Source organism: Perissodus microlepis, chromosome 3, assembly GCF_051167445.1.
Source record: "Perissodus microlepis isolate ML-2025 ecotype Zambia chromosome 3, ASM5116744v1, whole genome shotgun sequence".
NCBI classification, from domain to species: domain Eukaryota; kingdom Metazoa; phylum Chordata; class Actinopteri; order Cichliformes; family Cichlidae; genus Perissodus; species Perissodus microlepis.
In genome coordinates, this window is record NC_140463.1 from 23,378,408 (window position 1) to 23,393,281 (window position 14,874).

At 41.1% G+C, this 14,874-nt stretch overlaps 1 protein-coding gene across 2 annotated transcripts in view; it reads left to right on the forward strand.

Moving 5' to 3' along the window:
* Positions 1 to 14,874, forward strand: part of hdac8 (histone deacetylase 8) — a 54,047-nt gene that overhangs the window by 2,045 nt on the left and 37,128 nt on the right. For both annotated transcript variants that reach the window (XM_084923623.1, XM_084923622.1), the window contains exons 4-9: positions 803 to 944; positions 1,624 to 1,736; positions 1,865 to 1,942; positions 2,033 to 2,141; positions 4,504 to 4,676; positions 10,414 to 10,508. In XM_084923623.1, the coding sequence (XP_084779749.1) occupies positions 803 to 944; positions 1,624 to 1,736; positions 1,865 to 1,942; positions 2,033 to 2,141; positions 4,504 to 4,676; positions 10,414 to 10,508 (710 nt within the window). The remainder of the gene's footprint in view (positions 1 to 802; positions 945 to 1,623; positions 1,737 to 1,864; positions 1,943 to 2,032; positions 2,142 to 4,503; positions 4,677 to 10,413; positions 10,509 to 14,874) is intronic.

A 14,874-nucleotide genomic window follows, 5' to 3' on the forward strand; every position in this document is an offset into this window, starting at 1 on the left:
CTCTTTTTTTAACTCAGTAAAGTTCTCATTCAAGGACTTGAGTTACCCTTCAGATTTCAGTGCGGTTTTAAGGCGCAAATATCAGACAAAGTTTTTGTGCTTTTTTGTGTCGTCGTAAAATCCACTGCATGCATGCATGTACCGCGAAGCATTATATTAGGTGCCTGTTGAAGAAACTCGGTGTTTATTAGTGGCGTTTCAGTGTCACTTCTTACTGGCATGCATCACTAGGGTAACATGTGCTGCAGACCTAACCACATCCAGTTAAGACACCGCAAAGTGACCAATCAGTTCCTTGGAAAATAGTGTTACGATTCCTGGAAAAGCTGGTCATATGAGACTGATAAGCCCTCGATTAACTTATCGAGTTGATAACCATCTGCATGTGACTTTTGACAGGAGCAGACACCTCCCCCAACCAGCTGTACGGTGAGGGGAGGAAGATGGGGGGAAAAAGACACACTGTGGAAGAGAGCCACTGGTAGATAATAACTAATGATTAAATACAGAGTGGTGTATAAACACATAGTGACTAAAGAAGAAACACAGTGCATTGTGGGAATACCCCAGCAGCCTTGGCCTATTGCAGGGTAACTAAGAGAGGATTCAGGGTCACCTGATCCAGCCCCAACTATAACCTTTATCAATAAGGAAAGCTTTAAGTATAAGTTTATCCTAGCTGTCAGATCCCTGACAAATTAACATGCGTACTGCGAATTGGTTTTGCCTTTTTTTTTAAAAAAAAGTATTTATTTTTTAAATCCCTCATCTTCCTCTCGCCTGCTGTATTTTCTCCCTCCAGGCTATGACTGTCCAGTGGTCGAGGGCATATTTGACTATGCAGCAGGAGTGGGGGGTGCTACGCTGACGGCAGCTCAGACTCTGTTGGACCAAAAGTGTGACGTGGCCATCAACTGGGCAGGAGGGTGGCACCACGCCAAGAAGTAGGCTAACACACTTTAGTGTGCTGTAACCTTCCTGTGTGCTGCATTACATGTGCATATAGTGTCTCCCAGCAGGCCGTCTTCCTGACCCATGCCCAGCTTTAGATGAGCACTTGTTCAGTCAGTACTTGTCAGTTTAAGAACAGAGACAGTGTTTGGTGGATAATGTGACTTTATTTATCCACTCAGAACAAAATCTTTTGGCTATGTCCTTTTAATCGTATCTGTAGACAGTAATAGCCCATTAATGTGTGCCGATGTGATGTAATCGCACTGTTGTCTCCCCCCGTGACAGTCACATAAATGCCCGTGAAGGCAGACTTGCAGCTGGATTATTTGTCACTCATGAGGGTGAGAACGGCGAGCATAAATAGAGCCCCAAGCAGCCAGTTTCCCCTCGCCACTGAAAGATCTACTGTAGGAATCACTGTTTAGATAAACTATATCTGCATAAACCTTTAGAGACATTACACACTGGTCACCGAACAGTCGTTGTTGTGCTTATGTCAGTCACTCTGGGTTAACTGATCCAGCTGTGATCTGGTGTTTCAGGGCTAAACTCAGAATTTGTTAAACCATCAATTTCCATCAGTTACATCAAATAGCCTGAAGAGGGTGCTCTTGACAAAGCAGTACATTTCAAACGTGGCGCTTCATCTTCATCTCTCTTATCGTCCAGGGATGAGGCTTCAGGCTTTTGTTACGTGAACGATGCCGTGCTGGGAATCCTCAGACTGAGAGAGAAATACGAAAGAGTCCTCTATGTGGACGTTGACCTGCATCATGGAGACGGTGCACACCGAACACTGTTTTGACTTTTGCACAATTTAAAATAAGCTTCTTTTACATTTTGTCATCCTCACAGCAGTTTTTTTGGTTCGAGGTTTTAAAAGCTCTTTCCTCCCCTTTGGTCTCTGCAGGTGTTGAAGATGCCTTCAGCTTCACATCCAAAGTTATGACCGTTTCACTGCACAAGTTCTCGCCCGGGTTCTTCCCAGGTCAGGCAATACAGTGAGCTTAACCACAGCATGCTTTAATATGCCAATTTGAATCATGAGACTGTGTTGGATAAGTTTGTGCTTGCTTAGGTACGGGTGACCTGTGTGACACCGGGCTGGGTAAAGGCCGCTGGTACGCTGTGAATGTCCCGCTGGAGGACGGCATCAAGGACGACAGATACTACCAGGTTTTTACCAGGTACACACACTCATATACACACAGAGAAACTGTAGCGCTGTCCTCCTATATAACTCCAACAGATCAGAGGTCAGGGTCATCCATTGATGAGTGCTATGGAGCATGTGCAAGTTCAGCATTTTATCAGGGACACTTTAGCAGGGAAATCCTTCCATTGTGAGGCTTAAACTGGGGATTTTCTAGTTGAAGGAGTTTCTCTGTGCTGAGCACTCAATGCAAATGTGTCGCCTCTAAAAAGGAAATAAAGGGTTAAAACCCCTTGTTTGTTCTCTCTATCTCAGCATCTGTATGTCGCAGATTCTGTGATCTTGAACAGGAGGAGCTGAGTTTGTTTCCTCTCAGCTGCTTATAAATCCTTAAAATCTGTATTTGAGCAAAAGAGCAAAAAAAGTGTAGGCGTTGGGTTTTTTTCTGGGTTTTTTTGGCAAGCACCAAGCAGCAATCATCTCATCTCTGCGTGTGACTGCTGGGATCATTCCAAGAGGTTTTTTTGTTTTGTTTTTTTAATGGAGTGGCACAAGAGGAAGACAGAGGGGTCTCAGTGGAAATCAGACATAAATAGAGTGTAGAAAATTAGCATAGAAAACACTGGATGTGATTTTCAGGCCCATGTGCCCTCATACACGTAATGCTACAGTTACGAAACAGGAATTAAGACTTTTTTTAGTACAACTCATAAAAACACTTAATTAGTCTAATAACACTAAAGTTACAGCATCAAAATAAACTTACAAATAGTCATTATACACAATTGAATACACAATGTTATTGGGTTATAATTATTCATTCTATAATGTTTATGTCAGTTTAATGGTGAGAGATCATTTTATTTGACTATGTGCTGCTTTGCTGGGTTAGCTTTAGTAATGCAGCATCACTGTTATTGTGCAAAAGTCTTGAGTCACCCCTCATTTCTTCATAGTTTGCTTCTAAGGAGCATTTCTTGTCAGGCTTTCTGAAGGTCTTTCAATGTTTTTCTTTTATCGGCTGCTTTTTCAGTTATTTTCAGTCTAGTCCATTTTCAGAAGATTGTTTTTTGTTGGTTAAGCCAGTTTAACACTGTACTACGCATCATTCAGGCATAAAAAATGGTAAATGGCCTGTATTTGTATAGCGCTTTACTTAGTCCCTTAGTCCCACAGCCACCCTGGGGCGCACTGAGAGAGGCGAGGCTGCCGGACACTGGCACCACCGGGCCCTCTGACCACCACCAGTAGGCAACGGGTGAAGTGTCTTGCCCAAGGACACAACGACCAAGACTGTGCGAGCCGGGGCTCAAACCGGCAACCTTCCAATTACAGGACGAACTGCCAACTCTTGAGCCACGATAAAGCAGATCATTTGTTCCTTCGCCTATGAAAAATGTCAAATATAACAAAGTGATTCCCAGAGAGCTATTAGATTAAAGAATCTTACCATATCTGTGCATTGTGTGCAGTTTCCTCAAAAACAAACTGAGGAAACCTAAAAAAGCATGTAGTACATACAATAGATGAACAGTAACAGTGCAAGTCATGTCCTTAACAAAACAAGACCTGACAAAACCTGGAGAACTGTTCCTGAAAACTGCTTTTTATCCCTGTTGTAATTTCATGATTGCGGATCAGCCGGCATCTGTGAGCTGATGGTAATGGAAATTAAAATTGCTCTCTATTTCACAGCGTCGACTTCTAATGGGTGAAGCTAAAGTCTTTTCTCGTAAAGTAACTAATGCAAGTGACTGAAAACTTGTATCCCATCCATCCACTTCCACTTCTCAAGTTCAAGGTCATGTGTGGGTGCTGGGGTCATAGGGCAAAAGGTGGTGTACATCCTGGACAGGTTGCTGGTCTTTCATAGGTTTAACACGGGGAGACAAACACTGATACCTAACCTAACAAATGCATTGGTTTAGACTGTGAAAGAAAGCTGGAGTACCCGGAGAGAGCTGGGGAGACTGTACAAACTCCACAAAAAAGACAGCGTAGTGCTCCAGCTCTGTGAAATAATGAGTAAGCTGCATGTAGACTAATACTTCATTACTTTTTATTGGTATAATCACAGGCTACTGCTTTAGCACCTCTAATTGGTGGAAGTAACTGAACAAATTGGGTGTAAGTGTTTTGTTTTAGTGTTCTACACTTACTATAAAGTTATTATTGTTCAGAACAGAATGTACAGGTAAGTCATGTTAGCCAGCACTGCTTGAGTGCCAGGAAGGTTTTTGTTGGCTCAAAAGGCCCCTATGGTAGTGACTATGCACATAAGCTCAATTAGTCACAGAAGTCTATACATTTTCCTGAATTGTTTTCTTTTTTGGATGCTTGATAACCAAATGATATGCATCCTCTGTGAGTAACAGAATTCTTTCTTCTTTTTACAGCGTCCTGCAGGAGGTGCGGGCACAGTTCAACCCGGAGGCGATAGTGATGCAGCTGGGTGCCGACACAATGGCGGGTGACCCTATGTGCTCCTTCAACATGACCCCTGTTGGGGTGGGCAAGTGTCTGCAGTATGTCCTGCAGTGGCAGCTACCTACACTCCTGCTGGGCGGAGGTACGCTTCACGTATGTGTTTATTATTCTGACTGATGTTGATGTGTGTGTGTTGGTATAGCTCCACGTATGGCTGTATGCGCATGTTTCTCGGAGTGCTGAGGTAGTCCAGATGTAACGGTGTAGTGCGCCTTCTGTTTGTGCGTGTTTGCGTTGAATTTCTGAGTCCGTTACTTAAGCACATTTACACACACTGCCCTGTCCCAGACTCCTCAGCCCTTGGCCAGATGATAGCTACTAATTATACAACACAATGAATCCATTTTACTCAACTACAATCCCACCTCTCTTCCTTTCTCTCCCCTCCCGCTCTGTCCTACATACTTTCTCCTCAGTCCATTCCCTCCATCTTTAAACTTTCTCTGTGTCTTCTGTATGTGGGAGGCTTTATAGTTTTTCTTCCAGAGGATTTTGTCATGTTAGCTTCCTTTTTTTGGTCTGAAGAGCTACACAAAGCTGTATAAATGTGAAAGTACAAATGAGCTCTTATTGCACACACATTCAACTGAACACAAGAATGAGCTGGTTCAGGTCAACAAAAGAATAGACTGTGTACAAAAGCTGTTCATAACCACATGGACAAACATAACTGCTAATCAATGCTAAATAAAAGAATAAATAAGTACTCAGATTTCATGCACTAGTTCCACTGGAGCACAAATGTGCTATTTGACAGATAAAAAATTAGAAATTGAAATACTTCAAAACAGCAGCACAAACAGTGCAACTTTAACAAGAAAAAAAAAACATCCTCCATACATTTGTTCTGTAGCACACTGTAAACATGTTTATGTCAGCTTTTATATGTCTAGTTAACATAGGCGTCTTCAGAGATTGTTAGTCGGCCTCAAGTGGCCATTAGAGGAACTGCAGTTTGGACACATAATTAGAAACAGGGTATTTGATAGGTTCGTTTAGTTTAGTTTTTTAATATAAAATTTTCTCCCAGACATGTTTTTTATCCTCTGTGATTTAGCATTTTGACATGGGAATCTATGGTTATTTACACCTCAAGTGGCCATTGGAGGAACTGCACTTTTTGGCACTTGTGAGAGTTGGCTTAATTTTTCACTGCTTTGAAGTTCAAGGTTACTGGCATTTTCTTACACTTCATGACTTGGTAACAGGGGCAGATGTAGAGAAATTTTCTTAGGCTGGCATGGAAATCAAATGGCGGGACAAAATCAAAGCCTTTTTTTAAACACATATGCATGTGTTACATATGGTAAAAATGATTCAAATGCAAGTATACATGCATTTCATATAAAAATAGTCTGCAGCTTAATTAATTTCTGTAGCCCACATAATGAACCTTTTCAGTTACATAATACATGTGATTTTTTATGTACTGTATAGCCTGTATAATAAATAAATACATATAAAAACATTTAGTGGCCTGTCATTAAAATTTAAAAGCTGGTATATACTTTGAAGTCCAAACTTTCAACACAAGCTGAAATAGAGACTCAGCGTGGCTGCAGCTTGTTGCTATGTCAGCTTAATCACATGCCCGTCATCACACAGAGTGTTGATAACACTCACCTTCATTCCACCTTCAAAGTGTTAATGCTATCTTATTGTAATAAACAACACTGTCATATGCAAAACTAGTTTGGCACTAGGGGTGGCAAGAGATCATTTTAGGGTGGCACATGCCACCCCTCTACAGGGAGTGCAGAATTATTAGGCAAATGAGTATTTTGTCCACATCATCCTCTTCATGCATGTTGTCTTACTCCAAGCTGTATAGGCTCGAAAGCCTACTACCAATTAAGCATATTAGGTGATGTGCATCTCTGTAATGAGAAGGGGTGTGGTCTAATGACATCAAGGTGTGCATAATTATTAGGCAACGTCCTTTCCTTTGGCAAAATGGGTCAAAAGAAGGACTTGACAGGCTCAGAAAAGTCAAAAATAGTGAGATATCTTGCAGAGGGATGCAGCAGTCTCAAAATTGCAAAGCTTCTGAAGCGTGATCATCGAACAATCAAGCGTTTCATTCAAAATAGTCAACAGGGTCGCAAGAAGCGTGTGGAAAAACCAAGGCGCAAAATAACTGCCCATGAACTGAGAAAAGTCAAGTGTGCAGCTGCCAAGATGCCACTTGCCACCAGTTTGGCCATATTTCAGAGCTGCAACATCACTGGAGTGCCCAAAAGCACAAGGTGTGCAATACTCAGAGACATGGCCAAGGTAAGAAAGGCTGAAAGACGACCACCACTGAACAAGACACACAAGCTGAAACGTCAAGACTGGGCCAAGAAATATCTCAAGACTGATTTTTCTAAGGTTTTATGGACTGATGAAATGAGAGTGAGTCTTGATGGGCCAGATGGATGGGCCCGTGGCTGGATTGGTAAAGGGCAGAGAGCTCCAGTCCGACTCAGACGCCAGCAAGGTGGAGGTGGAGTACTGGTTTGGGCTGGTATCATCAAAGATGAGCTTGTGGGGCCTTTTCGGGTTGAGGATGGAGTCAAGCTCAACTCCCAGTCCTACTGCCAGTTTCTGGAAGACACCTTCTTCAAGCAGTGGTACAGGAAGAAGTCTGCATCCTTCAAGAAAAACATGATTTTCATGCAGGACAATGCTCCATCACACGCGTCCAAGTACTCCACAGCGTGGCTGGCAAGAAAGGGTATAAAAGAAGAAAAACTAATGACATGGCCTCCTTGTTCACCTGATCTGAACCCCATTGAGAACCTGTGGTCCATCATCAAATCTGAGATTTACAAGGAGGGAAAACAGTACACCTCTCTGAACAGTGTCTGGGAGGCTGTGGTTGCTGCTGCATGCAATGTTGATGGTGAACAGATCAAAACACTGACAGAATCCATGGATGGCAGGCTTTTGAGTGTCCTTGCAAAGAAAGGTGGCTATATTGGTCGCTGATTTGTTTTTGTTTTGTTTTTGAATGTCAGAAATGTATATTTGTGAATGTGGAGATGTTATATTGGTTTCACTGGTAAAAATCAATAATTGAAATGGGTATAAATTTGTTTTTTGTTAAGTTGCCTAATAATTATGCACAGTAATAGTCACCTGCACACACAGATATCCCCCTAAAATAGCTAAAACTAAAAACAAACTAAAAACTACTTCCAAAAACATTCAGCTTTGATATTAATGAGTTTTTTGGGTTCATTGAGAACATGGTTGTTGTTCAATAATAAAATTATTCCTCAAAAATACAACTTGCCTAATAATTCTGCACTCCCTGTAGATGTGCCCCTGCTTAGTAACCTGATGACAGTGTACGACCTCTTAATGGGGGCATTTTCACATTCTATATTCAGTTTTTACCCCTTAGCCGTTAAATGCTGATCGGGTATCTTCAGCGTAGACACCCAAGTTTGTGATTACAATAACTAGATAGGTGGCTGAGAACAAAGCGACGCATGATTTTCAAATTCATCCCATACGTGGAACCACTAAAAATCTCAGATAAGTTAGAATCCCAATTACCTTTGCTTCAAGGTCGAGGTCAGAGGTTAGGTTTTCTGAAAATCTTGTGAATATCTCGTGATAACTCAAGAGGGAAATCAGCTAGGATCTTCAAATTATAACCACAGGTACATCTACTAGGAGGCTGAGCTGTAACACTGATGAACGCCGGTACTTTTAATATAGTAGGTACGGTATGTGACACATTGTGGTTAATTGAATCAGTAGGTTTAATAGCTGTTCTTAATTGTGTCAAATATTTTACTGTTAGGTAATGCCTGAGACATCATGTTATATTTTCCTGTCTGTTTGTTGCTGGGTTAGTGGATATCTTTTCTGACTCCTGCCAAGGAAACATGTTGTCTCACAGATGATTTATGTTTTGAATTATGTAAGACATGGTTCTGTTTGGATATCATTGTCACTGGTCGTAGTCATGTGACCAATCACAGGTGATTTAAGATGCCGTCGCCCTGTGTTTCATTGTCTGACGAGGAGCAGGTGTGCTCAAAATGTCATATGTCATGAAATTGGAGTTCTGCAGCATGCAAACTTATTTTTCTTTTACAAGCTTACTGTGGCCTCAGGAAAAAACACATTTTTGGCCACAACCAAACTCGTTCACAAATACAAATAAGTTTGGGGATGAACTGATTAGATTTCGGATGCTAAATGGTGAAGCTCACAGCGACTTTACATGATGCATCACTCAAAAAACAATAACTCCTGTGATATCTACACACAGCCCCCAAACATCAATATAGCAAAGGAAACTAACAGTTGCTCAAAATGGATTTCCCCACTCATTTAACTTAATAGAGTATATATATTTTATATTATTTTATTTATTTTTTTTACAGATAAACAGATGTTGTGCTATATCCTGTGTAAAGTAATGAAGTGATTTTATTTTATATGGAAATGGTCCAGTCTGGACAGACAAATTATTAACAATACAAAGGATTTAAGTTTTATTCCAGTGAAAGAACAGCCAACACAGTAGGATCAGTAAAGTCTTTGTATGTTTTCTCTACAGGAATCATGTTCTTCAACTTCGTTTGACCCCATATGTTTTTTTTCCTCTGGTCATCCCATCCTGCAGTGGGTCTCTTTCCCACCAGTCAGGCCCGCCCTGTAGTTTGAGATTCAAACTGCTTTAAGAAAGTGTTTGAAGGTTTAAGTGGAGGATTGAACAACAGTTTAGCAGCACACACATGCTGAGGCACAACCATCATCTCCCTGAGCAAACTGTGTTGTCACAAATGTGACGGGCAGTAGTTTAAAGCTGATGATCCTTGATTAAGCAAGAAAAACATAAAAATCAGTTTGATGGAAGAGAAATGTGTAGACTAGAAGTTTTATTTCTGACAAAACTGATTGGTTTAGATTTAATTAATGAGCAATAAGTGGTAGATTCCTGCTAAACAGGTAAAGTTGTATCAAGTCAAACACTTGCTGGCTCTGCTTTCTTTCAACTTCAGATTCAGCTTCATTGTCACACCACAAATTTACAAAAAGTAGGGTGAAAAACCTTGTGTTGCAGAGCTCCATATTATCAGATAAAAATGTAAAAAAGCACACAATAAGAGCATATTTTAGATATGTGCAAAACACAGAAGAAAAAGAGCACATGACTAGGAAACCCTATAATGAACCCTGGGGAGCTCCAGTGTGACAGTCAGCCTGGCCAGATGTGATGTTAGGCCTTCTCTTTCTGTTTACGATTTTTCACCTGTCTATGCAGTCTTCACCAGTTTTTCACTGACAAAAACAAATGTGGAAAAACAGTAGGGGTGCAAGATAAACTAGCATTCCTGCAGATGCAGTTACATCATGCTACGATTTAAGGATCAGTCCACCTGTCAGGAATATCGTCCTGCTCCTGTTTTCTCTCATTTAAAGACAAAGATGGAGCAGTGTAGCCATGCATACACACGTACATCAGCTTCAAAGCACGCAGATGTCCGGGCATGAATTGGGCATGCCCGGACAAGTTTCACACATGGCGTGAAACTTAAGTGATGTTGATCAGTTGATGCCTTGATGTACATCCTGACTACTTTGTCTTTGTAAAAGGAGCAATTTTTGCTCCTCTAACTGTAAACCAATTTTACTCTGATTGGCTACTCATCACAAATGCAAGGTTTGAGCAGATGTAAATGTTTAAAAGTTTCAAATTCATATTTAATAGTTTTCAGGGCTCCAAACTTGCCTTCATGTGGGTTCCAGGTACTCCATAAAGATTATATCATTTGTGTTTCTCCTCATATGTGTCTGTGTTCCTTCTCTCTACTCAGGAGGTTATAACCTGGCTAACACAGCTCGGTGTTGGACCTACCTGACAGCAGAAGTGCTGGGAAAGACTCTCTCCTCTGAAATACCTGACCATGAGGTACACGGACACACACACACACACACACACTCACACACATCCTCCCTTTCCCTGCCTGTTACAGCCACCATCGCACACATTTACATATTCCCACATGAGGACAAATGTGCCCCTTCATTGTACCATCACACGCACACACATGCATGGAAACGCAAACACACCCTCTTGTGTCCTCTGTCTGCTGAGTCACTCCATCTAATCAAAGATGGCTGCCCGATCTCAATAAAGGGGTTTGTGTACAGGTGAGCGGGACAGGTAGCAGTGTTGACAATTCCTCTCTGTCTGCTGCGATGAACACAGACTCCTCTCACTCTCTTCTTTTCCGCGTCGTCTGGGTGAACGTTATTAGAGGAGTTATAGAAGTCGGACTGGAAGGACTTAAACCGCAGCTTTACCTGTCCAGTTAGTTCAAAAGGGTGGACGTCAGCGAGGATTCTTAAAATAGCGAGAATACATATGCTGTTGATTTAATTTAGCGAGGAAGGAAGAAAAAGAATGTCACTGTGTATTTTATTTGTTGACTTGGTTGTGAAACACGGGACATGTGACCAGTTGCTTTTCGGTAAATCAAACAGAGCCATCCTCTCTCCAAATAGAAATCGGCGCGCCCATCTGTCTCTCCCGCTCCTATGCTCTCACACGCACAAAGAGCCTCTTTCTCCAGCAGCTGATTTTTTGGACCTTGTCTTGGTCAGATGTAATGAATAGCTGTGAGCGCCTCAGTGTGTGTGTTCGTGTGTGTGTGCGTGCGTGCGCACGCGTGTGTGCGTCCTGGTCGAGAAGAACGTACCTCTTGTTTCTCCTCGTCGGGCGTCCAATGGCCCCAAATGGCCTTTGACCTCATTAAGGAGCACTCACTGAAAACAAAGCAACTATCAGTGCGGCCAGCTGCCACAGTTGATGAAGATGAGGTGACACACACACACAAACACACACACACAAACGGTTTTCCACCTGAAACACTTTAAATTTTATTGTGTTTATGTCTTGTTTTTTTCTGATTCATGAAACAACCTATTTTCAAGGTAAATTGCAACCTCTGCTAAACTTCACATATATGTGTGTATGCATGTATGTATGTGAATGCATATGTGTGTGTGTTTGAAGCTCACTCTGTGTGCGATAAGAGGGGCATTTATCCACGATGACCAAGCAGAGCTGTTCCAGTTCCAGTGACACGGGGAACAAAAACTACCTTTGTGCCCGTTTGTGTGAGTGCGTCTTACTCCTCCTGCTCCGCTGTAGACAAAACCCCATGAATACACACATTCATTACTGTCAGATAATGCACTGGCCTGTTTTATAACGCTTCTCATGTGCTTCATTGTATGATAAATGGACACCAGTGTGGAGGAAACTCAAACAGGCAAACTGGCAAAAGTGGCTCAAAGTCGAAGGAAAATGCAAAAACTACAAATTCAAACACTCTGTTTTATCTGCAGAAATCTCACTAAAACCAGTCCGAACATATTTGTTGCTTTTAAATATTTATTTGGAAAGGTTTATTTTCAGTGCCCGAGAGGATTTGTGGTGTTCTGTTCTTGCAGCACACAGGCTTCAAATGAAATAATTAAAAATAGCAGTCTAAAGAACACAAACATCAGTCAGAGTTGGCCAGTCACGTCAACAATAAGTGCTGTAATACTCGCTGATTACTAGACAAAATATTACACTGCAGATAACGCACACAATGCCTCTGCTTGAGTCACACTCATTATATTTCAGTATCTAATGCAAACACGCCAGGATTCCAGCCACCGGGTTGAAAGTTGTTAACCTTCGCTGCTGACTCGTATTGTCTGCCAGTGCTGAGCTGATCCCGATTGACCCCCCCTCTCCCCCCCATTGTGCGATAGCGGCGGCTCCTATCTGCGTGTGAATCGAAGGAGCCGCGGTGTTGGGCGTGCTAAGTATAGCCGCACGGGTCAAAGGTTAGTTGGTGTCTCTCATTTGACAAGAACAGTTTGTCTTTATATTGAACTTTATTTTGAGGGTGGAAACAATTGTTCTTATTGTTACAGGAACTTTTTATTTGTCACATGTGATGTTCACATGGTTTTGCTTTGCCTGTTAGCCTAGATTTATTATCTTTAATTTAAGGCGGGGTGGGGTATCATCTTATCTAAACGTGTTATGTCATGAAGAAGGGCAAAAACCACAGTAGGGTCTTTAATACTCCTCTGAATCCCCTTAAAGTAACCTCTGTCACTGGCACGTACACCACATCTTTAAAACCATATGAACTTAAACATCTCAGACCTGAAGGCCACTCTCCATTTTTAGTTAATAATAAAATACCTTTTTTCAAGTGGTCACTTCCACTCCAATGGAAGTGGTTTAATGGAAACTCTCATCTCTCGTCATCTCATCTCTCAAGTGTTTCAATTAAATCTTTTTCAATTAAATTCAACAACAGTCACCACAAGACACTCCACAAATAGTGTTGGGGAACCTTAAAAACCTGGGTCAGCTATAAGAGTCCAAAAGGGTGTTCGACGATCCAACGATCACAAGTAATACATAGACATAAGTGTTGGTCTACACCTGTTAATATTTGAATTCGGGTATTTTCAGTCCCCTTGCCACAGCTGTATGAAATCAAGCACCTAGCCTTCACAGACTTATGTGAGAGAATGGGTCGTTCCAGAGAGCGTGGTACCGTTGCAACAAGTCAAATTTTCTGCCTCTTAGAAGTGGTTCCTTAACATCCTCTGGCATTAACATCTGCACTCATACTCTGCGCTGGGAGCTTCATGGCATGATTTTATTTGGCCGAGCAGCTGCTGTGCGGGTAGGTGGTCCAATATTGTGATCCATGTAGATTGCAGGTCAACAGCAGGTGAACCAGCATCCAGATCTGTACCCGGACCTATGATTAGATTTTAATGGACCTTTCTATTTCACTTTGCACAACTTTTCTTTTATTTATGGTTATTTCAATTTATGCATTTGTTTTTTGTCTTTTTAGCACAGACCAATAACTCATTGATCTGTCAATCAAATTATTTATTCAGAGTGCGGATGAAAACGGAGAAAGTCCAAAGAAGTAAGTCAGGAAAACGGACAGAGAGGAGATTATGAAGCTGAAATAATTACAAAAATCAAACCTTATTTTACTTGTAATGAGTAAAAGATCATTTTATTATTATTTTATAATAATAAAATATAATACTGTTGAATTGTACTTTAGTACTTCAACTTCCAGTTGTTGACTGCATACAGACACTGATCTGACTGTTAGGCCGCTTCAAAATGCATTGCATTGAATTATAATGCATGTATAACTTTATGATATTTTGGATCTTTGTTTGATCTTTAAATTTTAATGGAGTACCTTTGTGTTAGAAGGTATCAGTTTAAGTCAAAGGACTAAGAACTATGCACATTCATTTTAGAGTAATCAATGAATAGTTCTGAGTAAAATAGTCTTTTTTGTGTGTGTGCTTAAAATGCTGCACATAAAACAATATTTATGGTTGTTTTTAACCCCTGGATATATTCACATATCATAGAGGAGTGTACTGCTCCAGTGCTGCTATTGATTTGAGACTATTTTTGGTGACGGTGACAACAACATGAAGTTGCACAGATTTGGATCAGATCTTTCTCTAAAAACTCAGTGTGTACCATTCAAGGACAGAAACAGAGAAGAGACCCCCCACCCTGCCACCACCACCTTTATTTCTGTTCTTAGTAACTTCCAAACTGCTGAGTCAGTGGGCAAACACGTATGCCATGTCCTCGCAATGTTGTTGATGTGAATCCAGCTCATATCCTTTGTCACACGCTGTACCTTCACGTCTCTGTTGCTCATCTCTTTTTCCTGTCTCTGCCATGCTCCCATTAAGCTCATAGTGTAACAACAACTGGGCTTGGCTGGATCAGCACCCAGTGTGGGAGGGTGCACTGCCTTATATTGGTATTTTGAAGCAAAACCTTGACTTTTAACTCGTTCAATATTTCTGTGTAGAAAAATGTAATCATTGTACTGAAGGAAGCTGAAAACTGGCCAAAGAATTATTGTATGTTTTTAGAAGGCTAAACCAGATCTGCAGTCCAAAAGCAAGGCCTTTTCTCTCTCTCTCTCTCTCTCTCTTTTGACCCCACTGGTCAAATAAGCATATTTATATTATTTAAAGGATATTTTATTTGTCTGGGCAGCAAGCTGCTAAACTGAGAACAACTGGAAAGGTTTTTTTTTTTTTTCAAATTAATTTTCCTCCTTCTAAGCAACATGCTCCTTAAGAGCTAGTCTGGAAACAAGTTATCCCGTCATCTCTGTGCAGATAATGGTAATACGTGGGTATTAAATTACTAGCAGAGAATACAAACTAATAAAAGTCAGCCAGATTTTTTTTTTCCTTTG